Source organism: Ostrinia furnacalis, unplaced genomic scaffold, assembly GCF_004193835.3.
Source record: "Ostrinia furnacalis isolate ACB-3 unplaced genomic scaffold, ASM419383v2 OfSCF0526, whole genome shotgun sequence".
Classification (NCBI taxonomy): Eukaryota; Metazoa; Arthropoda; class Insecta; order Lepidoptera; family Crambidae; genus Ostrinia; species Ostrinia furnacalis.
The window spans coordinates 534,281-559,503 of record NW_021130765.1 but is presented as its reverse complement, the minus strand read 5'-3'; the positions used below and the strand labels follow the sequence as shown (position 1 = coordinate 559,503).

Here is a 25,223-nt window from a genome sequence, read left to right as displayed (position 1 = left end):
ACAACGTTAATGGCCATTAGGTAGGTAGGTAGGGTATCAAAGGTTGTAACAATTACAAAACAAAGTGCTTCATATTACCAAGCTATTGTTCAATAAGATAGGTAGGTATCATGACGTATTCTAATCAGCAAAATTTCCGATGACATAAGTTCGCATTCATCCTACGTTGAATGTTTTAGCCACGTCGTGCAGGTTCAATGAAATGTTTTTAGAGGACGACCGAAATGCGTCCTTGTTTTAGTGTGCTCCCTTTGTAATTCCTGCAGGGAGGTTGCATTCCCAGCGCTCCGCGGCCCGCCTGCCGGCTTGCGCGGGCCGCTAACCGCCAAACGGACTAACCCGTGCATTCATCCTGTTGCTATACGATATTCAAGCTTATAAATACCACTTTAACCACCTTTAATCTAATTTTAAATGAATTTTGAGTCTATTTAACGAGCATTTATTAAAGAAAATTCATGTAGCTTCCTTTAAACTTGCAAGTCTTGATCTTGAAAGTTCAATGCATTTCTTTTGGTTTCTTGAATGAAGCCGACTCGTCTTACTATCTTGCGAATGTACTGCAAGTACATAAATTCGATACGATAAGTAAATATTCAGTATAAGACGAATGTAGGGCACAAGATAAATAAATTCTTGTTACTATCAGCGGAGATAGAGTGAATGTCTTACTAACCTGATGGCTCGGCGCAATCGCTCATACTCGTAATCCAAGCTGCATTTTAACCTCAAAAAGCACCTTTAAGCACGGTCACGATACGCGAAGGTCACTGTTATGCGACGTTGCATAATAACACCAAGCTTCACATCACCAATTGCATGGGAATTCAGAAAAAAAACAAAACACGACCGGATTACTGTTAATGCTGTTATCATAAACACACAAATACACAGTTTGTTTCACGTTTTTCATTCGTTTGAGTGCGCGATTCGTTCGAGACTACATCAGATATCATATTTATGATATTTTCTAATTTAAACAAGCACCAGTGTGCAGTCGTTGTCATAAGTTTTATGCAGTTTACGATAAAACATGTCACAGCCGTGCACTGCACTCCGTCTGACACTACGAATATGGCGGATGAATTTGAACTACGCTTGCGCCGGCCGAGCACGCCGACCCAGGTACAAAACATAAGCAGTAGTGGCGCCATCTATGGAAAAAGTAGCGGACCACTTGAATATTGATGCTTTTCGCTCTTGCAGTTGGTTTTTATGTAATGTTTTTCAATTTAGACAATAGATGGCCTTTACCTGCTTTTATTCCAATAAATATTTTGAAATGGGATAGCGCGGCAGCGTAGTCTTCGTGAACATCAAAATAAAATATTTGTGCTTCAATTATCTAAGTTGTAATTTTGTTTTTAAATTTTATAGGTGGGATTAAAATCTCAATTACATTATTGTACATTTAAGATCGTTAAAAATAATATTTCAGACCATGTGGCATTCTCTACCAGTCAACTTTTGTTTGTCATAGAAAGGAATTTTGATTTCGTTTTTAGAGGGGGGGACAGACAGGGGGGAAAGATACTTTATTTACTGAATTATTGTAAATGGATTGATTTAAAGAGTAAAAGAAAACTTTTGATAGAANTACAAAAACAACTGAATCGTTCGTTCACTTATTCATAAATGAATAGACGCAAAATTCAATAACATCTTTTACATAGATTTATTGACCTTATTTACATCACACAATATATTAGTATAGACACCACAAGTAAATAGTTCAATATCGCTATATTATTTTCGCCTTGTCCTATGGCGGAGAGCTATGAGTGCCAGTAGGTGGAAGGCTAGGTATAGCACGAAAAGTGCTAGAACATCGTCCCAAAGGTCTCCGCTGTTGAAATCGTATCGAGAGAGGACCTCCTCTCCCGTGCTGAGGCACGGCATTCCGGTGGTGTTCTGCAGGCAGTCTGAAAAAAAAGAATAAAATTAGAAATGTATTTCAACAAGAAGCTAGAAGTGCGTAAAACATTTGACTATCGCTTAGTCAATGAATTCATTGAATTTTCTGTATCATCAATCATGCCACGTATCCCTTTACACACGACGGTACACGTACGTGAGAGTAACTTTGAAAAAATCTCATGCCCATGTTAACTTGTTTTTGCGGCCGCAATCGGCAGCGATCGCTCGTGAGAGATATTTACTCGCACACAGTGCCGCTCATTTAGTGTTGGGACCTGTCAGTGCTCGTTTACTCGGACTTAAAGTTGACTGCATTTTTTGGAACGAGAGGCGGCCAGTGTAAACATTTATTTTATGTGGTTATTGTTGTTTTCAGATAAGTGTTATAGTTTTATTTTATTACGAAAACAGTGATTGTCCGAATGGAATACTTTTATTGTTATTTCATTGCATAAATTAATAATAATTATTACCACAAAATTAAGTCGCATGATCGTAGCTGGTCGGTCAAACCTCCAGTAGTTGATTGAAAACTATTTTATTTGTTATTTGATATTATGGATTAGTGTTTAGTTGTTTTTCTATTTTAGTGCATCCTAAATATGAAGGATGTGTCGTAGCATTATTGGAAACGCAACTGACTATGAAATTAAAGATTTTCATGACTAAAAAGACCAGGAAACACAATTTCGGGTTTTTACGGTCTTTGAAGAGTAGAATACCAAATATGAAAGCTCAGGAGACGAAGTAGACCCTGAAAATGAATCAACAAGGCTGGTCAGAAATTTTAAAAATACTATGTGGCAAGCAAAAGCTGAAACAAAAGCCACGTCCGCTACAAAATACAGGGTCAATTTGGAAGAAAATTCAAACAAATTGAATTCGTACTTCAACTGAGTATCTCAATTGATTATTTTGATGACACATTTTACAAAGAGATGGCTAAGTGTACAAACTTGCACTACATGCGTTAAATCGATAAAGAATTAATAACTATTAGAACCGAAATTGCTATAGTGTTCGGTGCACAATTATTTTCATGAGATGCCTTCCGGACCCATGTTTGCATATGTACTGACACACTAGTATAAAAAAATAGGGGCTTATTGCTAACAAAATAGTTCATAACCGATTTGTACACACACGACATTCCCTTTATGTATTTTAACATGACCAACTAGCAGAAACAGTACAAGACAACCGCTTTGGAAGGTGCAACCCATGATAAATAAAGGATCAATATACCTGCAAAGAGGTCCATCTTATTATTCAATCGTTGAACGATATGAGTGGTGTAGATATTCTGGACTAACGAATGGAATGCCACCAAACCTTTATTACAAGATAATAGGGTTTGAAAGTTCTAGTTTAAATTTTGGACCTGGAAACTAATAAAGGTTTTTACTTTGCAAGTTTGTCAAAAGGTGGATATTTTTTAATTAATTCGTTTTTTGTAAGACAATTTGCTAAAAGAGGTTTAATTGCTTGTTAAATTATAGCTTACTCTTTACTTATAGGGGTCTCTTACCAAATGAATACTTATGTGCTCATAAATTAGTAGTTTTCATTAAATAAATTAACTAAATAGTATAACACTCACTATCGTGAGACTAACAAATTATACCGAAGCCTCACTATCGTGAGGGCATACTTTCAGGAAAACTGAAAATTCAAAATTTTTTAAAGTATTTTTCTAATCTTATTTAAACTCTCATTTTTTATAGCGCCATTGGGATGCAGCCATGTCCACTTTCGCTGTTTTGGCTTCCTGAAGAAGGAGTTCATCATAAAGAGGCCCTCCCTCTCCATAAAGCCAGCCAGCAGTTGGCCACGTGCGTTCCTCTCTCCATACCCAAATTGTGAAAAAATATCGAAATGAAAAAATAACAAATATTTTCGACTAATAAATTGTTGTGATACCACGATTTGGGTGGAAAAAAGGTTTTGAAATCATTTTCGTCGTCCAAATCAAATGAGGTAAGTCCAAATATTGTGTTTAATTTTGATTGTGTCAGGGTTTGTTTACTTCATTTATAGTTGTAGTTTTACATTAAAACAAAAAGAAAAAGCTACTTTAACCGTTTCATTACATAACAGTAAATATATTTAAATGTTCCTGTATCGCTAGTAATAAATTAAATTCGTTTTCAGATCGAAATGAGTATTGTTTTGAAGACCGTGTTTGTGAGTGTTACAATATGAAATTCCAACCACAAACCGTATTTAAAGGAAAGTTGTTGGTATTGGCTGGACAAGTCCGAGATGTAGAAGAATTAAGAACAAAACAAGGGCAGAGTTCAATAATTCACGCTCTCATCATAAGGCAAACATCTGTGCACAACAACTACTGTGACTCATTTTTGTACTACCACGTTGTATAGTCTAGTTATTTCCAAATTGTAAACGGCTATTAAACCAGCCCTATCGAAATACAGTCCACTCTTTTATTTAAGTTCCCAGTAGGACCCTTTTCATGCGATTAATTAATGATATTTAAATGTATTATGTAGAATCGCTTTGCCATTGACAGATACATCTGATGACAGAGCTTACATTATTTCTACTTTTGACCACCATGAGCGCTGCGATAGATTATGTTACCCCCACCTAGTACTTCGCACCCAGCGAATACAAATTGGTTTTATTTCAACTATGTTAGATAATAATTCTGAACTAATTCAATGCGCCATGTGGTATTAAAGCGATACGTAACTGTAATATAATGTACGTTCGACTGAACTTTTTTTAATTTATTAGAGCCATAAATTGGATCAACGTATGTAACTAGTCAATTTTAATATTTGCTATAGGTAGGTTAACTACCCTTTAAACCTTCCTTTAGAAGCCAAGTTATTCTAAGTTCTAACACCATCATTTACTTAACATTACATCAGCTCTATCAAATATTGCCATATGAAATTATAGGAAGTTAAATAAGGGGGCGTCCATAAATTACGTGAGACGTTTAGGGGGGGGAGGGGGTCAAGAAAAACCTCACTAAATCTCACGTTGGGGAGAGGGGGGGTCTCGACAAATATCACGTAATTATTTCAGCAAGAAAAAACTGGGTTATTTTAAATTAAAAAAAAATATTTTAAGATAGCGATTAGCCGTGTGGTGACGGCAGAGTAGAATACATTTGTCACCAACCCCTACTCTTCCCGCGGGTGTCGTAAGAGGCGACTTAGGGACTACACATCAAACAGAGAATGGGCAGCAGCGCTCTCTGAAAAACATCAATCTTTTAAACTGCGATCTCCAACCCGCCTGCCAAGCGTGGAGATTATGACAAAACCCTCCACTATAGTGGAGGAGGCTCATAGTCCAGCAGTGGACTGTAAAGGGCTGTTGATGATGATTTTAAGATAATAATGATAAATTATGCAATTTTTTATTTTAAACCGTTTAAACAATAAAGAAATAAGAAGAAACGGTTTTTTATATAAAATTCTAATCGAAGCATAGATAACCCATTTACATTGCAAATATTTTATGTATTTTAAGAAATCTCACGTGAGATTGTAGGGAGGGGTAGGGGGTCTGGAAAAATCTCACCAAATCTCACCAAGGGGGGCGGGAGGGTTGAAAAATCGCCAAAATTGTCTCACGTAATTAATGGACGCCCCCTAAAAGACTAAGGAACCCATCTGACGAAAATTATTTTAAAAACTACCTACTGGTATTTTTTTCACAGAGCCTGTCATTGTTAGAGGAAGTGTTAAAGCTATTAATATTTTATTTGGGGTAAAAATGTTATTGCAGAGATTTAATGGGCCCTGCGGCTAATTAACTTAAAATAACTTTTAGGAATAAAAAATGGATCGATTGATTCGATTGATAGGTAACGAACGCTTGCATAATAAGTATTTTTTGTGACCGCAATTTGGTTAGTGGGGGTCATCCATAAAGTACGTCACACGTAAAGAGGGGGGGAGGGGGTCGACAAAGTGTGACATGGTGTGACAAGGGGTGGGAGGGGTCCTAAGTTTCGTGACATCACATTTCAATTGTTTCAAATATTTGATATAATATTGATTTCATAAAAAAAAGTACTTAATTTAAATGGAAATAAAACTATTTCGGAACTGCTGTTTATTTAATAATTTTTCTATGTGAAATTGCAAAACATGTGACGTCACACTAGGGAGGGGGGGTCTCAGAAATGTGACTACCTGTGACAAGGACGGAGGGGGGCTCAAAAAATCATAAAATTCGTGTGACGTACTTTATGGATGACCCCCAGACAATATTTTAGATAACCAATAAATATGTTGATTAATTTGAATACGACTTGTACAGCGCAGATTTAGCGATGATAATAATAAGGAAGGACTTCTTTTTAAGGGATCAGTTAGGGGTGATATACATTTTGTCAAAGATAAATGATAAAGGATCGTGCATGCTCCTGCAGTTGTAACTAAAATAATTTCTTGATGATGAAAGCTCGATGGAAAAGGGTAAAAGGTGTTGCGGCCCTACTCGCGCCTCGTCATATTCTAATAGCAAAATCTACTTCTAATGTAAATGTCACATAACTTTTGTCAGTCAATCCCAACTTCCCAACTAATCCCAACTTCCCAACNCAGTCAATCCCAACTTCCCAACTAATCCCAACTTCCCAACTAATATTATAAATGCGAAAGTAACTCTGTCTGTCTGTCTGTCTGTCTGTCTGTCTGTCTGTCTGTCTGTCTGTTACGCTTTCCCGCTTAAACCTCGCAACCGATTTTGATGATATTTGGCATAGAGATAGTTTGAGTCCCGGGAAAGAACATAGGATAGTTTTTATCCCGGTTTTTGAAACAGGGACGCGCGCGATAAAGTTTTTCTGTGACAGACAAAAATCCACGCGGGCGAAGCCGCGGGCGGAAAGCTAGTACTTTATATTGAGAACCATTGTATAAAATCACTTCTCTTTTGGATTCCGATCGAACAACATCAACATTGTAACGTCTCAAGAATACAACGAAATAAGCAGTTTCCGAGTTTTATTTATAAAATTCCATCGCGTCTGCAAGGCGCGAACAAAAGGTATCTATGGATCAATTGGGACGACGAGTAACAGAACAGCTATCTCTACATACCTGGCGAGAAAGAAATTCTAAGAGTAGGCGCACACCGTTGATTTTTCGTCGGCCGATTGTTTAGTCGGGCAGTTGATCAGTATGGGCATGTATGGAGTGCGCACACTACGCCGATTCGATTTGACTGATTCTTCATACAAATTAAAATCGGGCACAACTATCGGCCAACTAAAAATCAACGGTGTGCGCCTACTCTAATAGTTCCCAATAAACATTGTAGACAATGATCTACCAAGAATAGACTAGACATGAAACAGTTAAACTTACTGATATTCTCCACGCCGTCCCACTGGACGATGCTCATGGCTTCGTTGGAGTACATCAGCCACGACAGGTGCCGGATCCACGACACGTATTTTGGTATCGAGCTGCAAAACGATTTAATTAAAGAAAAGTTAAGTCGCTGAAGGGCCTTCAAAAGTACACACTACACAGTGCCTTTAAAAATGTAGAGTCGACTTTGATACCTATGTTTTGAAATTAGCTCTAAAAATTTCGATATTGTACAGACAGCATGCACATAAGACTATCCCTTTTGTAGATAGTTTAGTCGGGCAGTTGGTCAGTATGGGCATGTATGGAAGTGCGCACATTACACCCATTTGATTTGGCCGATTCTTCATACAATTTAAAATCAGGCACAACTATCGGCCAACTAAAAATCGATGGTCTGCGCCTAGTCTTAGTGTGCCGTCGTCGGTACGTATACAGGGTGTTAGGTAAATGAGTATATGAGCCGACACTAGCCCATGTTAACATTAACATGGGCATATAAATGGTATGGTGAAGTCAGAAAATTGATATCATCATTTTATTTTTTTAAATTTTCATACAAAATAAATTTTATAAAATCCGATTTGTATGAAAATTAAAATAATTAAAATGAAGATATAAATTTTCTGACTTCACCATACCATTTATATGACCATGTTAACATGGGCTAGTGTCGGCTAATATACACATTTACCTAACACCCTGTATAGAATATCTATTATTAATTATAGAAAATACAATTTTTGACTAGGGTTCAAAAAGTTCAAATTCGTTAATAATGTTTCCACACCAAAAGTTATATGACCAAAACTTTTAATACACAAGTGTTAAGTCCACCTTACCTGAGCCTGACGAAGAGACCAGAAGTCATCATGAGCGAGTAGTCGAAGGGCACGAGGTACGCGATCGCCACCGGCATCGAGCCGAACGCGCACGAGAAGAACGAACCTGCGACACACAGGAACATTGATAGAGAAGCAAGCCACTAATCACGTGTGATGAACTGGCATAAATACAGCCATTAAAGAAAAAAGATCAAGCTCATAATTAAAAAAAAAACAAAGTATAGAAAAAATGCAACCCTTCTCTTTTACCAGCTGCCAAAAGATAACCGTCTCTCGTATTCTCTCTCAATAGTCAAATCAAAATAGGCATTTATTCAGTACTTAGGCCCTTTCCAGGACACTTTGCAGTACACGTCCCAAATAAGTATAGCTTGCCCTACCACTACTTCAGGAAAACCTATATGTTGGTGCTGAGGGGAAGTGGCGGAAGAAACTCATGCCCGTTTTCACAATCAATCCCCAATTTTTAAGTGACCTCTATGAAAACAAAATGCCTGTTATGTGTTACCATAGGGGTCACTTAAAAATTAGGGATTGATGGTGAAAACGGGCATCAGTCACCTTTCTTTGTCAGCCTCTTTTTCAATGAAAATATTAAACAACATGTAATAAGTACAAGCTAGGTAGGTAAAGTCCACGCACTCTTATCATTTTAATAATATTATTTTCCCTGTTAACTTTTTTAAAAGCAACTTACCACAAGCAATGGCCACGTTGAGCACCAGTATCGATATAAACACGGTGAAGCCGAAGGCGTAGACTGTGCTGCGCAGCCCCGCGATGAAATACACCACTAATGTGAAAAGCGTCGGCTCCACCACCAGCCCCGGGAACTGGGGAAACACAATCAAATAATGAATATAATAGACATAAGTAGACTACAAGTTCATCATCATCATTTCAGACATAAGACGTCCACTGCTGAACATAGGCTTCCCCTAATGATTTCCATGTTTGACTTTGACTTTAATACTTTGCGAGCGAGTTGAATGCAGAGCACTAGAAGCAAAATATTTCAAAAAGTCCACTTGCACTACACAAACCATACAATCGGATGCAATGAGATTACAATGAAATTAAAAGTGGCAGTGGATGTAGTAGGATAGTTCATATGGATCCGATGGCTTGGAGTAAAAAAGTTCACGTCCAAGGACCGGTAAAAGTAACGTTCTAGTGAGGGTCGCGCAGCGGGTAAGCCGTGTGGTGACGGCAGAGTAGAATACATTTGTCACCAACCCCTACTCTTCCCGCGGGTGTCGTAAGAGGCGACTTAGGGACTACACATCAAACAGAGAATGGGCAGCAGCGCTCTCTGAAAAACATCAATCTTTTAAACTGCGATCTCCAACCCGCCTGCCTAGCGTGGAGATTATGGCAAAACCCTCCACTATAGTGGAGGAGGCTCATAGTCCAGCAGTGGACTGTAAAGGGCTGTTGATGATGAGGGTCGCGCAAAGCAACTGGATGCGACCAGCAGGAATGGTCTTTGTGGAAATTCCTTTGTCCAGCAGTGGAACACTTTAACTGAGATTAGATCATATTAAAATCACACAGTGTATATTTCCTACTACCTACTCCAAAGTTTCAAAATGTAAAAGACCACATCTTGACAATTATTTCTTGTAACTAGGTAAAAGTTGAACTACTTGTTTCTTACCAAAGCGATCATCCTAGACACGTAATAGATCGGCGTGGAGTACAGTCCCGCCTTCAGCTCCCTATGAAACAGCGGGAACTCTTCCGGGAACATATGGAGCACGGAATACATAGGGCTGAAGGTGTTCTCAGCGATGATGATGAAGAGCGCCCCCTGGACATCCTGGATTCCTGATTGTGTGAGCCGCGCTGTGCCTAGGAAGCAGAGCCCTGCTGTGAGGGCTATGGCCTGTAAAGAAAGTAACATTCTCTCTTCAGCTCACAGTCAGTTATAAAAGTCAATAGTGTGCCTTACTTAGTGTACTTTGAACTCCTATTATACTTCTATAATTCTTCTAAAGCCTGGTCTGCGAGCACGTAGAATTTTGTCCAATGACCCCAAGCTACCCATCCTTATCGCTCGCGCGTAATTATGTTGCTGTCGTGCTCGCACACTCACTGTTCCCCCCACCCCTTCTATGTTCTACTGGTTTTTAAAGATACTCGTAAATATTACATAACGTGCTTTTGTTAGTATATAGTGGGTTCACCATGATACAATAGTCCTGCGGTCGACGTAAATGGAAATTTTGTTTTGAACCGCTAGTCCGACACCATGGGCTATTGTCGAATAATTTTTTTCATTAAACTCAATTCAGAAACCAACTCAATTTAAATAATTATCTTTTTTGATGATTTAAATAATTAATTATGTAGTGTGTTTATGTAACAGGCCTACTTGTTGTAGCCCTTCTACCGGATTCTTCAATCTAATAGACGTCTATTAATTACAGCATTTTTTATTAAGATAGGTACATGGCCTTACACGTTTTAAGTGGATTTTTAATTAAAAACTTATCCTTTAACGCATAAGATATAGCAATTATCATTTATCTTCAAACTTATTTAATTCTCAAAACCAGCCTCTTTTTAACGCCACGCTTTTCTTCTGACCCTGACATTTGGCAATAACTTATTAATATGCATTTTACAGACAAAAGCTTTTAACGAAATTAAATTAAATAATAATAACGATTTACTTGGAATTTAGTTAATTGTGTATACTTACAAGTTTCTGCAATATCCTAATCAACTGCACTCTTGGATCTCTGATGATGATGAGCATATACCGGTATACCAACCACACAATCTTCGTGAAGAAGAATGGTGCCTTGAAGTTGTCTTGTTTGACTCGCTTCGATTCCTGAAATAAATAAAAAGTTCATTGACACCACTAGATAAAATACAATAAAAACTTAATTCCGCTGTAACAAATAAAAAACAAATCATGCCTCAAAGTAGTAGGTAAAAAAACGAGTTAACAAAATAAATCAATTTGATTTATTCTTACACCGAATACTTGACATAATCTGGTTAGTTACTTAATAAGGCGGATTAACAAATTCATTTAAAGCAAGAATATCAATAAGTATTTCTAATTGTTTCCGCATTTCGAGTCGGGGTCAGCGCCAGGGTAAAAAAATAAAGGCATATGATGAAATAAATGATTGAACCACACGCCGAAAAATCATATTATGTACAGTTTACATTATTCCGACCCAGGAGTCATTACCAGGCCAGCCCTTGAATACTACCTTTATCATCTCATAGAGGACGGAAGCATACGGAAGAGGTTGTAAAAGAGCAATACTCTCCAAGACTAAAATTAAATGTAATGTACAGGTATGCTTACCTCATCCTCATTATCCATCAAATGAAATTCCAAGTGTATCTCCATATCCAGTTCCTTAGCAGCGTCGCTGACTGCGAATCGGTCGCAGATGCTCTTCACCGCCTGTCGTGATGCAGCCTCCGACCCAAGCGTCATTACCAGCACTTGAACAATACTTTCATCGACCTATAGACGATAGCATACGGAGGAGGATGTAAGAGAGCAATACAGTAGGTACGTGCTTACCTCATCCTCATTATCCATCAAATGGAATTCCAAGTGTATCTCCATGTCAAGCTCCTTAGCAGCGTCGCTGACTGCGAATCGGTCGCAGATGCTCTTCACCGCCTGTCGTGACGCAGCCTCCGACCCAAGCGTCATTACCAGCACTTGAACAATACCTTCATTGACCTACAGACGATAGCATACGGAGGAGGATGTAAGAGAGCAATACAGTAGGTACGTGCTTACCTCATCCTCATTATCCATCAAATGAAATTCCAAGTGTATCTCCATATCCAGTTCCTTAGCCGCGTCGCTGACTGCGAATCGGTCGCAGATGCTCTTCACCGCCTGTCGTGATGCAGCCTCCGACCCAGGAGTCATCGCTAGCACCTTCATGAAGTAATCCGTAGGGTTGTATGTGAGAGGACAGTGGTAGCCGAGGCTGGGGACGAAAAGGGCCGACAGTTATTTTCAAAAACAAACCATCGATAATCGTATATCGCCTTCCTTTTCACTTATTTCTAAACGACTATCGTCTAGGTTGTTTGGAGGAGATCGTTTTATAGCGATAAGACCGCGTAAAATGTACCGTCTCTTTTGTGTATTTAACTTATTTTCTTCTCTTGTGTGATGTAAATAAGTGTGTTCTATCAATCTATCTTTCGCAATTTGTTCTCCTTCAACTTAGGGTATCAGACACCCTGAGTGATTGCTTCATTGCGATAAGTCCGCCAAAAAATGTGCCATCTCTTTTGTGTATTTCTTTCTTATCTGTGTGGTGTACAAAGTGTTTTATCTATCTATTTAAACAGACTTTTTTGCTCGAATTGACTCAAGTTTTGGGGTCATAATCCGCGTGTGTGTTTTTTATTAGATTTATAGTAGGTATGTAAATCGAGCAAAAAGTTTTGTCCAATTAATATTCAAATTGTCACATCACACCTCTGTCACGACATATAAAGTACTTGGGTGAATATCCCAAGCACGTTTTTTACGCGGCGGAGCTGAGAATCGATGGGATCTGGGGGCACGGCAGTGCCCCCACCAAGACGAGCACGGCCGTACCATCCTTTTCTCGAAGCAATTCAGGCCATTTTCGACCGCCTGTAACTTCGTTCTGGATAAAACTAGAAGGCTGAATTTTCATTAGCTATGCAGGCATTGTAAAGACACGGTATATTTCAAATTTCATTCAATTTGAACTAGTAGTTTAAGAATTATAACGGGTCAAAGTTACTTAATTTTGTCACTCACTGACTGACTCACTCACTCACTGACTCACTCACTGACTCACCGATCATCAAAACTCTAAGGCACTTCTAGCAGACCTAGAAGCTTCAAATTTGGAATATAAGTAGTGTTTGGTGTATGAATCAAGGAAAAACTAAAATATTTGGGGGCACGGTAGTGCAACCGCCAAGTCGAGTAAAATTTTTCAATTTCGGTCCAGTTTTCTAGATACGTAACTGCTGTCTACAAAATACAAAAAGAAATGAGATCCCATCAAAAACAATACTTGTCAAAAAAACCAAGTCTCGCAACTCAGTTGTTCTACGGTAAAAAGTTGTGAGATCCATGTAATACCAAGTCCAGGCCAGGAAATCTTTAACGTTTTATATATACAGGGTGTTAGGTAAATGGGTATATGAGCCGACACTAGCCCATGCTAACATGGGCATATAAATGGTATGGTGAAGTCGGAAAATTGATATCTTCATTTTAATTATTTTAATTTTCATACAAATCGGATTTTATAAAATTTATTTTGTATGAAAATTAAAAAAATAAATTGATGATATCAAATTTCTGACTTCACCATACCATTTATATGCCCATGTTAACATGGGCTAGTGTCGGCTCATATACCCATTTACCTAACACCCTGTATATGTAAAACGTTAAAGATTTCCTGGCCTGGACTTGGTATTACATGGATCTCACAACTTTTTACCGTAGAACAACTGAGTTGCGAGACTTGGTTTTTTTGACAAGTATTGTTTTTGATGGGATAAATGTAACTAGAGCGATGATTTTTTTTCTGTATATAGTTTAAACAGCGTTTTACACGATAGCAAAGTCTTCAGGACAATAGGTAGTTATTTTATGTGCTAAAAATTTTTTCAAAGACCCAAAATCTAATAGCGGTGGCGCGTCCTAACTCTATTTCTACTCATAAATTGTGTTATTCCTTCTTTCTCGGGGATTCTAGTAATTTAAGAATAGTATAGCCATAAAATACATTAAATAAGACTTCCAAATGATATGAAAGAAATGTGATAGTTCATATTTTAAGTGTTTTAAATAGAAAACTGTCCCACGAAAAAAAGCAATTACAGTGGCTCAATTTCGACACTCTCTTACTTCTCCAAAGAATCTTTGAGAGACGTAGAGTTCTTCTTCCCTGCATCACTCAGCTGTGTCCTCCTGATCGGGCTATAAAGACTTGCGACTTGTGGTATTGTTTTTCCAGCAGACCCGTAAATATTTGTATCAGCGGCACAGGAATACAAAATTTTTCAATTTCGCTGACAAGTGTATGAGTGAAAGCTACTTACTTAGATGCTAAACGATTCTTTAACATGATTAAAGTTTGGTGTTTTGTTGTCTCTGCATACAGAAATTATTGATCAGAATTATAGTTTTCTTTATAATTTGAATTTTGTAACAGTTTTTCAATTCCGGTGGCGCAATTTCGGTGGCTCCGGTGGCGAATCTATTGCAAGAATTGGTCTTATTGGCTCTGGAGCATTGTACCTAGGTCTACTAAGGTCTCAGTCATAACTACAATATTGTCAGTTAATCGAAGTTCTGTGATGTACTCGCCGTATCTTGATACTGAGCTCGGTCTAGCTCTGAAGCTTGAAAACCTCTAAGTGGGAGTTAGTGAAGACTTTAAGAGATTATGGTGTCTCCAACTCTGAACCCTCGCAGCAATCAGATAAGTTTCGAGTTCTGATCTTGGGGGAGGGCTGATATGATGAAGTTTTCATACAAATACTTCAGAAGTTGCATGTGTCGACAGTCGACAGTTAAAGAGACTGTAGCACAGCCCAGGTCTTGACCGAATCGAAGAAGGTACAAAAAGGCCAATAATAATGACTGATTATAGTCCTCAGTCTTCTGCATAATTTGACGCAGCATTAAATATGTACGTAGTATTACGAACGTCTTTTCGAAAATGAGGTTGTCTGGGAGACTGGATGTTGGATAGCGAGAGTGTCATATTTCAGGAAAAAGAGGTAAAGCCCGAAGCAGGAGGCCTCACCTGATTCTGGACCATCGCTAACGTCCATTCCATTCCAGTCTCTACCACCACCACCATGTCTTATTTTTTGGTTTATCGGCCAATAAACATGGTGGTATTTAAGGGAACTTTAGTACTAGCATTCCATCTGATTTCATAAGCTCAGTTGTGATTTCATTATCTCCTGGTACATACATTGTTGTTTTTAATAGGGCATTCTAATCTCGCTCAAGCTAAAGTCTAGGATATCTTCGCTAAAGTGTCGGAATAATCTTCAGCCTAATTACTAGTAGTGCTTCTTAGTCTCTCCTAGCAGCTTAGACATTTACCAAAATGGTTCTGCTATCCTCGTTATTCATGTTGGTATATTCAATTTGGTCCTCGCAAATACATACTTTCGATTTATTACAAAAAATCACTTCGTATCAATTTGAGGAATTGGATAGCTATTTATACATCGATACTAAGCAGAATCTTAAAAACAGATGAGAATAGTTCTGAAACAGCTAAAATTTCCCTAGTCTCGTAGGTTTCAATCTATTCTGCCACTTGAGCTGAAAATTCGTGGGGTTTTGGAGCTGGATTGGCACTGGTCGTGGCTTAGGCTTCATCAGTCGACATCTTTTATTTGGCATTCTTCTATTTCGGTGATCACTTCTTCTTCTTCCTTGGTCCCTCACTGATGAGGATCGCGACCGCAGATAGTGTTCCTCCATAGACTGCGGTCATAAGCTGTGTGGTGATCGGAGAATGCACATTTAATTAAATTGCCTGTTCGTCTAAAAATGATTACTACATTTTGATTTTTGCAGTACTATTAGGGTGCAGCTCAGTATGCTTTTACAGTTCTGGCATCTTTTGCTAGGCTTTCTCTATCCATGAGGCTGGCTGGATTTAGTCCTCCGTTTCTTAATTGTACTACTTTCATTTAGCTCATTGTCGCTAGGTTTGCATAGTTTTCTGTTAAATTACCCTGTCACAAATATGTAATGTGTTAGTTCAATAGCTGGTATAGATCTAGAAATATCTTCATACTTAATCTCCAGTTCGCATGGTCTTTAGCGAATAATTAGTTGCGTAATTCTGAGTGTAGGATAGGTATGATACCATCATGAAAACTTGGCTAGCCTGGACCAATATTTTTACTTATGGAAGATAAACCTGACACCAACCTGGGGCAGTTGGTCGCCCTCCCGGGACTAGTGTTGGTTTCTGGGTTTGAGGGTCATGTAATGTCTGGTGATGTCTTTGTGATGAGTCTAGAATAACGGGGCTGTTGGCGGCTAGAGCCAGAAAGTTTTGGATTTGTTCTCTATGGAGGGATTTTTCCGTTATCACCATGCTTAGCAGGCTGGTTGGTAGTTCTAGTATGGTAGTATAATACCTGGAAAGATGCTGCAGCCCACCCTCCAGTATTTTGATTGCTTAGTCGGCTCTTACGACTCACATGGGAAGATCTGATGCTTTTTTAGGGTCACAACACAGGCCTGAATATTGTTTTTAATTATAAACATCTTTACTGGATAATAATACTTAATTGATTACAAATAAATAAGTAATTTGAGACAATCATCCATAACATTCCGAATTCCGCTGTATAAATAAATTTCGGTGGATTGGTTCTTAATTCCGGTGGCTCAAATACAATTTCGGTGGCTCTTGATAATTTCAAATTAACATATCTCGAGAAGTATTAATAATATTTTGATCTCTACCATATCATTGAATAATACAAGTTATTTACTATTATTTCTGCCACAAAAAAGTTTTGGAAAGTGGAAATTAAAATTCGCCACCGGAATTAGGCAAAAAACGAGTTTGTTGATATTCACCCACTTATGTCTTGAGCATAATGATTGGTAGCAAGAGCAACGGAAAGTAACTACATATATAGGTTCATATTACAACATCGTGAATCAATTTGAGATGATCCATTCTTAGAAGTGAGGATGTTCTATTGAGGGCACCGAGTGCACTGCTCCAGATAATTCTAATGGTCAGGCAATTGCATTCTGGATCTATTGAGTTATTAGTTTATTACGGTTATTATTCTATGCAAATACATTGTTGAAGCGCTCTATGTACCTACCTACCTAACTGCAAGAACTCATAAAAGGTTTTTTACTTAGGCAATAAGAGAGATTTCTATATTTAGTAAACAAATAACGTGTTATCAGTCTGTTAGTCAAATAAACCTACTTCCTTCAGAATAGTGCATCAAATTAAAACTACTGATAACAGTCTAGCACAATTCTACTAATATTATAAAGGCGAAAGGATGCATTGTGTTTTTACACTTCAGGAAAAAATTCCGTTGTTTTTGATGAAACATCAGATCAAAACAAAAAATAACATCAGAATATAGCCAATACGAATTCACATATTAAATTCAGCTGTTAAACAGGTACAGGAAACCTAAGATAAAAGCCGTTATACATCACTTTATACCCTTTTGCAATCTCAATCACATTCTCAAACTTACCTCTCAAAGAAACTAAGAGCGCCCGATGCGTTTCCAGCGAAAGCTACCCTCCCTTCAGCCAGCAGCACCAGTCTATCAAACAACGCCATCAGCTCCGAAGAAGGCTGATGGATGGTGCAGATGACCGTCTTGCCTTGGGCTGCACTGGCTCGAAGGAGTGACATCAGCTTCTGAGCTGATGAGGAGTCTAAGCCGGTGGTCGGCTCATCGCAGAAGAGAAGACCGGGGTCTGTTAGAAGCTAAATAAAGAAGAACACCAATTTACATAATAAAATTCGCATACAAAGAAAAGCTCCTTCGTTTCAGCCAAATGACGTCCATTGTTGGACAAAGTCCTCCCACGATGATTTCCACAATGACCGGTTTCCGTACCAACAGATGTTTTATTCTTTCCTAAAGCCACCCGTTTCTTTCATTTACCACGACAGTGCATCTTCAGGCAGAGTTTGAAACAAGCCGAAATTGCTAACGAGAGTTAAGTAATGTTAATTAAATGTAATGCAGGAGAAAGCGAATAGCATCGATCTGAAGAGTTATATTGTAAAGGAAACAAGGTGACACATCATGGGATGTGCAGAACCTAAACTGTCATTAATACAAATTCATTCAATCTGATAAAGGCTGATGGGTGATCGCAGATAGAATTAAAAAAAAAATAAATGTATGTAACCCTTACCTCGGTAGCAAACGCCAACCTCTTCCTCTCTCCACCAGAAAGAGTCTTGTGTCCATCCAACCCTCCGATGCGGGTGTATCTAGCGCCATAGAGAGCCAACTGTCTTAGGAGCTGATTCACTCGTCTCTTACGAGCTAAGGAGGAGGTTCGTCGGTCCATACGTAAACGGGCCTAAAGGATAAGAGAGTTGTGATTATATTGTGTAGTGAAATAGATTATTATCTACAAGGTCAAGTAATTTTGTCACCTACACCTAACAGTGGATAACTGTTAGGCAACAACGCATCCTTTGATCAATTTGATCCAATTGAAGACGTGTGAAGTTTGGGGCACTTAACTATCTCTCCAAAAAATAGATTTATGACTTCCATGTATAAAATGGGCTATCTTGTACTCAGTAACAGAATCACATTCGCAACTAGCCAATACATATTTTAAGTATTTATCGCCAAGCATTAATTTGCAGTCGACAGACCTAATATGTTGCAAAATTAAAACTGAAGGCGTCATTGCTACACCACGCCGTTGTGCGTAAACTTGAGGTACAAGAAAATATGATTTCATTGAAGATAGTTTAGCTGCATTCTACAGAACTGAAAACTGAAATCCGACCAAAACGTTTGAAATTGGAGATAACAAAGCTTACCATAACAGTGAGGTGTTCGATGACAGTGAGGTTCTCCACAAACAGCTCATCTTGATGCATGTAGCCGCTCTCCCTGTGCATGAAGTCTCCCACAGGAAGGCCATTCATTGCTATCTCGCCATCTATTACAGTCCCCACTGTAGCAAGAGAAATGTACGGAATGATCAACAAACAGCTCAAAACTACTGAATCAAAATATGGCACGCAGATAGATCATATCGTAGGCATTTGCTAAGATGAATTTCCAATTTCTAACTAAGGGGATTAAACAGGGGTTCAAAGTGTAACGCGAACGAGACGTGGACAGCTCTTTTTTAATGATTGTTGGTGACCTGTGATTTACAATCTGTTAGTTACCTGGACTTCGATGAGCTAGAGCTGACATCAATGTTGTTTTCCCAGCACCACTGTAACAAAAAACAATAAGTTCTAAATTACATTTCCTGGTGCGAAATCCTGCGACGCCTTTTTATCCTCCTAATATGATACGATATATTATTTAAAACGCGAATGTAAATGAGAATAATGGTGACATTTTTGTACTCCTAATTTTGGAACCGATCTTGATCAAGCTTTACAATAGAATTACAGAACTAACGATGTATTAAGGTAATAAAAAATGACTTTGACGAATTGAATATTATGCGGATGAACGAGTTACGATGGCAGCAAAAAATTTATATTAAACAAATTATTTTTTGTGGTGTGGGCCTAGTACAGATTTACTGAATTAAGGTGGTTACTAAGTAAATAAGGTTCAAGCTGTCATTGATAAATCGCCCTTTTGGAAGATACGGCAATTATCCCGCCAAGAGTGATTATACTATTAGAAACTCACGTTTTGATTAAAGGTCAAGGACTGAGCAATAGTTTGGTAGTAAATTACTAGTATCGTAGTAAATAATCTAGTAAGTATGAAAACAAATTCGGAATGGAATGAAATGCTTTTATTTATCACCGAGTGACACAATTATCTACTTGTGTCGTTCTGCACTATTGAACAGCGGTACATACACGTGTTCGCTTCGCCTCCATGTAAGACTTCAATTTCATCCTTCCAATATTAGGTACTACTGAACGATAAAATCGATCATTGATTGGTATTCCTCAAACTTTAAGTACGATAGAGTCACCAATTTAGAAGTATAGGCTGGGATGAAACTAGTTATCTTGCTTGACGAACGTTTAATTGTTAATCGCTAAGAAATGCATTTTTTTAGTGTTTATGACACTAAAAAAATGCATTTCTTTTTTTTTCAATAAATTAATAAACTCAGTGCATTTCTTCGTCCCAATCTATTTTCTATTTGACCAACAAATAACAGTACCCAACCACAAAACTGGAAATCCGGACGAACTGTCGAAGGATCTAGGTAAACCAAGTAAGACGAAACCCGCGGTATGTCGATTACTTAGTCATTCCGCTAGAGTGACTTCCTTGCGGTAGTTTTCTGTAACCGCGACATCTAAACCTTCAAAATGTATAGAAAGTACCGTAAACCACAATATTTCTGAACCACTATTGACTATACAACTCATCTTTCGAGAAAATTATCATATTTAATCATCATCATTTCAGCCACAGGACGTCCACTGCTGAATACAGGCCTCTCCTAATGATTTCCCGATTGGCCGGTTGGTAGCGGCCTGCATCTAGCGCCTACCTTTAAGAAGTGGTCTGGTCGGAAAAATGACAATGCTAAAGCTAAAAATAAAATTTATAACGGAGTATTTTGGGATTAAATCCGTTCTACCAAGGCTATATTATAACTAACTATTAGTTAGCTTGTTTTATGTAAATGTTATTACAATGAATAATTCAGATTAATCAATAAATGTCCAAAGAATGCCTACCTCGGTCCCATCAACGCAACCAACGTGCCGGGCTTCGCGATGCCGCTTACTGAAACAAATGAATAAATTATTATAATAGGCCCTTAACAGTACATTTCCTAAAGAATCTATCTATTGACTTAAAAATCCGTAGAAAAGCTTAATCGGTTGAATTCCATGAAAAATCAGAAAAGGTCTGAAAAGCTTTTCAGCGAGGGCTTTTGTCATTAGATCATGGGGACTCTTTTAATTAAATCCAAAACAAAATCCGAAAAAAAATGTCCAGCCCTGGGGACCAAGTATCATTGATACGGCTATTACCGCCGTAGCGGCGTAAGGGGGGGGCGGTGGGGGCGGTCCGCCCCGGGTGCCAAGCATCAGGGGGTGACAAAAGTCGTGCAGATTAGTACTCTGCATGAACAAAGACCATGATACGGGGGGGGGGGGTGCGATTGGTATCATTAGTACATCTTTCATCTTCGAATCGGTAACCCAAAAATCCTGGGGGCCACCAGACCTGACCATTCTGGGGTGCCATAGCCCCGAGCATGGGGGGGAGGGGGTGATCGCCCCGGGTACCAAGCCATGCTACGCCGCCACTGCGGTAGTTACGACCCTGCCATCATCAACCTCCTTCCTTGACCCGAATATGCACGCTCAGGTCACTCTAGGAAAACGTGCATGGTAGCTGCACGGGAGTCGGTCCCAGAACCTCCTCCACTTTAGGGAACAAAGACTCATACTTCGCGCTACCTACCTCACCTTCATAATTTACTTACCATTGTTGACGAGCCTCTTCAAGGCCCCTCCCTTGACCCGTATGTGCACGCTCAGGTCCCTCCAAACCAGCGTGCATGGCAGCTGCGCGGGAGTCGGTCCCAACACCTCCTCCACTTCAGGGAACAAAGGCTCATACTTCGTGCTACCTACCTCACCTTCATTATTTACTTACCATTGTTGACGAGCCTCTTCAAGGCCCCTCCCTTGACCCGTATGTGCACGCTCAGGTCCCTCCATACTAGCGTGCATGGTAGCTGCGCGGGAGTCGGTCCCAGAACCTCCTCCACTTCTGGGAATAGAGGCTCATATTTCCCACGTGTGAGCTAGTTACCTCCCGCTCATTATCCTCATACCATATTGACGAGCCTCTTCAAGGCTCCGCCCTTGACCCGTATAATGTGCACTCTCAGGTCCCTCCAGACCAGCGTGCATGGTAGCTGCGCCGGAGTCGGTCCCAGAACCTCCTCCACTTCAGAGAATACTTCACTCTACCTCACCCTCATTATCCTCTTACCATTATTGACGAGCCTCTTCAAGGCTCCGCCCTTGACCCGTATGTGCACTCTCAGGTCCCTCCAGACCAGCGTGCATGGTAGCTGCGCGGGAGTTGGTCCCAGCACCTCCTCCACTTTAGGGAACAAAGGCTCATACTTCGCCCTATCTACCTCACCTTCATTATTTACTTACCATTTTGACAAGACTCTTCAAGGCTCCTCCCTTGACCCGTATGTGCACGCTCAGGTCCCTCCATACCAGCGTGCATGGTAGCTGCGCGGGAGTCGGTCCTAGCACCTCCTCCCTTCAGGGAAATAGAGGCTCATACTTTGCGCTACCTACTTTACCCTCATTGCCTCTTACCATTATTGACGAGCCTCTTCAAGGCCCCTTCCAGGACCCGTATGTGCACGCTCAGGTACCTCCAGACCAGCGTGCATGGTAGCTGCGCGGGAGTCGGTCCCAGAACCTCCTCCACTTTAGGGAACAAAGGCGCATACTTCGCGCTACCAACCTTACCTTCATTATTTACTTACCATTGTTGACGAGCCTTTTCAAGGCTCCTCCCTTGACCCGTATGTGCACGCTCAGGTCCCTCCAAACGAGCGTACATGGTAGCTGCGCGGGAGTCGGTCCCAGAACCTCCTCCACTTCAGGGAACAAAGACTCATATACTTCGCACGCGTGAACTAGTTACCTGCCCCTTACTCCCTTCTTCTTACCATTGTTGACGAGCCTCTTCAAGGCCCCTCCCTTGACCCGTATGTGCACGCTCAGGTCCCTCCATACCAGCGTGCATGGTAGCTGCGCGGGAGTCGGTCCCAGAACCTCCTCCACTTCTGGGAATAGAGGCTCGTACTTAGCACGTGTCAGCTTGCCGACTCCATCTGAGTATACGATGTCTGATGGCTTGAGCTCCTGAGTGAAAAAAGAGACATGTTTGATAATGATTTTTTAACGCATAATATGTATGAAAGAAATATAAGGTTAAATGTTGTAAATGCGAAAGTGTTTGCTGAAAAAGTATAACTTAAACACATTTTCACGTTTCAGGAATTTTAGTGAGGATTATTAATCACAATATAAAATAAATTTAAATGCAAATAAGTACATTGTTCTAATAAAAACAATAAGAAGATAAGATAAGGTGAATAATCAAATAGGAAATGGAATTTTCTAATGGGAACGCATTTCTTAGAAAGATAAAAATAACTATGTTTTTTTAGTGGCAGCGTTTTAAAATTTGTTTTTTATTTACCGACCATGTTTTTTATCGCAAGACGCGCGATGATGACTGCCAGACTTCATAAGAGAGCCTTTACTTAACTGGGAAATATGTTGCCGATTATCATAAGCTATATTTTTATCGCAAGACCATATGGCATAAATTTCAAGCAAGATATCTATATAACTAGCCTAGTGGCCGATCAAGATGTAAGGGAAACACAATAATGGTCTCGTTTTATTCTATTTTATTTCATTTTCCACGTGCAATACTTCTAAATAATGCGAAATGACGAGACTACAAAAAGTCACAAATACAATGCTAATGGAATCCATTATTGAAGGCATTTTTGTTCTAATAAAACTTGATATTATCATACTACGACCACCACTTGTGTTGTTAATGAGACACTTGCATACTAATTAGTCTTAACGCCGTTTTATAGAATTTCAACACAGAGACGAAATCATTAATATCATTAAAACTAATAGCAACAATCAATAATGTTTTATAATCAACCCTGAAAGCGCAGACCGATAGACCTAAGTACCTACCTAAATGTCACTGTTGAAAACGTTAATGGTTTTGTTTGATATGATTAGAAATTAGAATTATTATGATTCTCTTCTTTATTGACTGTGTATGACGATGAAATTTATTTAAAGAGTAATAAATCACACAAGTATGATCCGATGATAAGATGTGAACCAAATGTTTTTGCCATGCCCTTGCGGGCTCATCACTGTTGTGTATCTACGAATATTGTATTTTAACTGTAATTAACGCAGATTATTATAAAAGAAAATTGTAATAAAACAAAATCAAGATGTTCCTCTCTTAATTATGTCCTCCTCTAATTAGGTCAAATTAATGATAAGTATAATTATGTCTTTCTGGGTTCATAATAAACATTCGAAAGAAGAAAATAAAGCACCAAGCCATCAATGAAATTTTTACTCCGCTAAAGATTATCACCTAACAATTCCAATCAATTTCCAATACCCTACAACCAGTCTGGAACATTTCGATGGCTTCTGGCTCGTAGCATTTTGCGGTTGTTACGTATTGAGCCTTATTTCAAATCCAGTCAGCACAACATGTAGTCTCATAAACAAAAACGCATTTAAACATTCGTCTAAAACCACATTTCCTTAAAAAAAAATGGTAATGGCACTAGGTATTTAACGATCAATTAAAAAACGTTTAGATGTGTAATCGAAATTGCATCAATATCAAAAGGAAATTTCTTTAAAGAGATAGTTTTGTGTGCATTGGAAAATAATTTTTACGAATTAGGCTGTCGTTCGTTACATTTCAATTTTCTCACAAAAGCTAGTCAAAGTTAAAACACATACGGATTAGGAACTAGGTAAATAATTCATTTACAAAATCTTATAAATATTTTTACTAAATAATCAATAAACACTCACATAAGATTCCTCCAGAGAAGATGGGTTCGATGCGTTGTTCGTAGACGGATTCCTCGACACATTTTTCAGTGATAACGACTTATCACTACCGGACTTCTTGCTCATTTTCCCGCGTAAAACTTTTGATTAAGAAAAAGTTCACGAACTTTTTGGTAACATTTTCGAGTGCGGACGAAGGCGCTAGAAACTGTGAGCCTACGCGCGACCGTCTACGGCTGCATCAACCGCGTTTTGACATTACGCGTAGAAAAGGACAGCACACATGGCGAGAGAGTGATAAACAAACATCGCTATTGAATACCTTTGTAATAAATGAGCAGTCGGAAAACCAGTCTTTTACGAAAGCTGAAGTAATTTTAATAGTTTTAATGACATTATAAAGTCAAATATAATCAGACTACTAGCACAGCTACTAGTGTGAATGGTGATTTATACCTCATTAAATTCAGGCCTGATGCCTACCATTGTAAATTAAAATATTTAATGAGGCTTATTAAAATGATAAAGTGAGACGCCTTTTAGCATTAAATTAATATTACAATATGTATTAGGTACTGTTAATGGAATAGATATACGATTTGTATTAAAAGAGTCAAAAGAGTTATGCAAAATGTCTTGAGATTGAATTTGTTGGACTGATACTATGAGCCTCTTGAACTTTCCAAGTGAAAAATCATGAATTGTTCAAGCCACGAACAGTTTTTTTTTAAGTAATCCTACTAATATTTGTATGGATCTACTAAAGTTTGTATTGATGTTTA

The 25,223-nt window shown here is 38.8% G+C and overlaps 2 protein-coding genes across 4 annotated transcripts in view; both read right to left on the bottom strand.

Annotated features, from left to right (window-relative positions):
• Positions 1 to 1,082, bottom strand: part of LOC114366076 (vegetative cell wall protein gp1-like) — a 139,045-nt gene extending 137,963 nt beyond the window's left edge. The window contains exon 1 of the mRNA XM_028322855.1: positions 677 to 1,082. Within this exon, the coding sequence (XP_028178656.1) occupies positions 677 to 701 (25 nt within the window). The 5' untranslated portion in view covers positions 702 to 1,082. The remainder of the gene's footprint in view (positions 1 to 676) is intronic.
• Positions 1,083 to 1,658: 576 nt separating this feature from the next.
• Positions 1,659 to 24,737, bottom strand: -w-2 (scarlet). 3 transcript variants are annotated; one of them, XM_028322825.1, is made up of 14 exons: positions 24,463 to 24,737; positions 22,530 to 22,725; positions 20,554 to 20,602; positions 19,057 to 19,106; positions 18,700 to 18,836; positions 18,054 to 18,224; positions 17,378 to 17,616; positions 11,898 to 12,093; positions 10,824 to 10,958; positions 9,777 to 10,004; positions 8,817 to 8,952; positions 8,117 to 8,222; positions 7,269 to 7,369; positions 1,659 to 1,922 (listed from the first exon to the last, which is right to left on the bottom strand). In XM_028322825.1, the coding sequence occupies exons 1-14, from the start codon at positions 24,565 to 24,567 to the stop codon at positions 1,747 to 1,749; spliced, it is 2,025 nt and encodes a 674-aa protein (XP_028178626.1). In that variant the 5' UTR covers positions 24,568 to 24,737; the 3' UTR covers positions 1,659 to 1,746. The 3 variants fall into 3 exon arrangements, with proteins under 3 accessions (XP_028178626.1, XP_028178627.1, XP_028178628.1); XM_028322826.1 differs by lacking the exons at positions 22,530 to 22,725; positions 24,463 to 24,737 and adding an exon at positions 22,171 to 22,193; XM_028322827.1 differs by lacking the exons at positions 22,530 to 22,725; positions 24,463 to 24,737 and adding an exon at positions 21,312 to 21,440.
• Positions 24,738 to 25,223: the final 486 nt, after the last annotated feature.

What these genes read in the sequence shown, in the direction of transcription:
- -w-2 (XM_028322825.1), bottom strand. Translation starts at nt 24,567, where the DNA reads ATGAGCAAGAAGTCCGGTAGTGATAAGTCGTTATCACTGAAAAATGTG. An exon ending in GAAGAGGCTCGTCAACAATG is followed by an intron (nt 20,603 to 22,529) that starts GTAAGAAGAAGG and finishes CATTTGTTTCAG; the next exon opens with TAAGCGGCATCGCGAAGCCC. An exon ending in CAACGTGGCCATTGCTTGTG is followed by an intron (nt 8,223 to 8,816) that starts GTAAGTTGCTTT and finishes TGTGTGTCGCAG; the next exon opens with GTTCGTTCTTCTCGTGCGCG.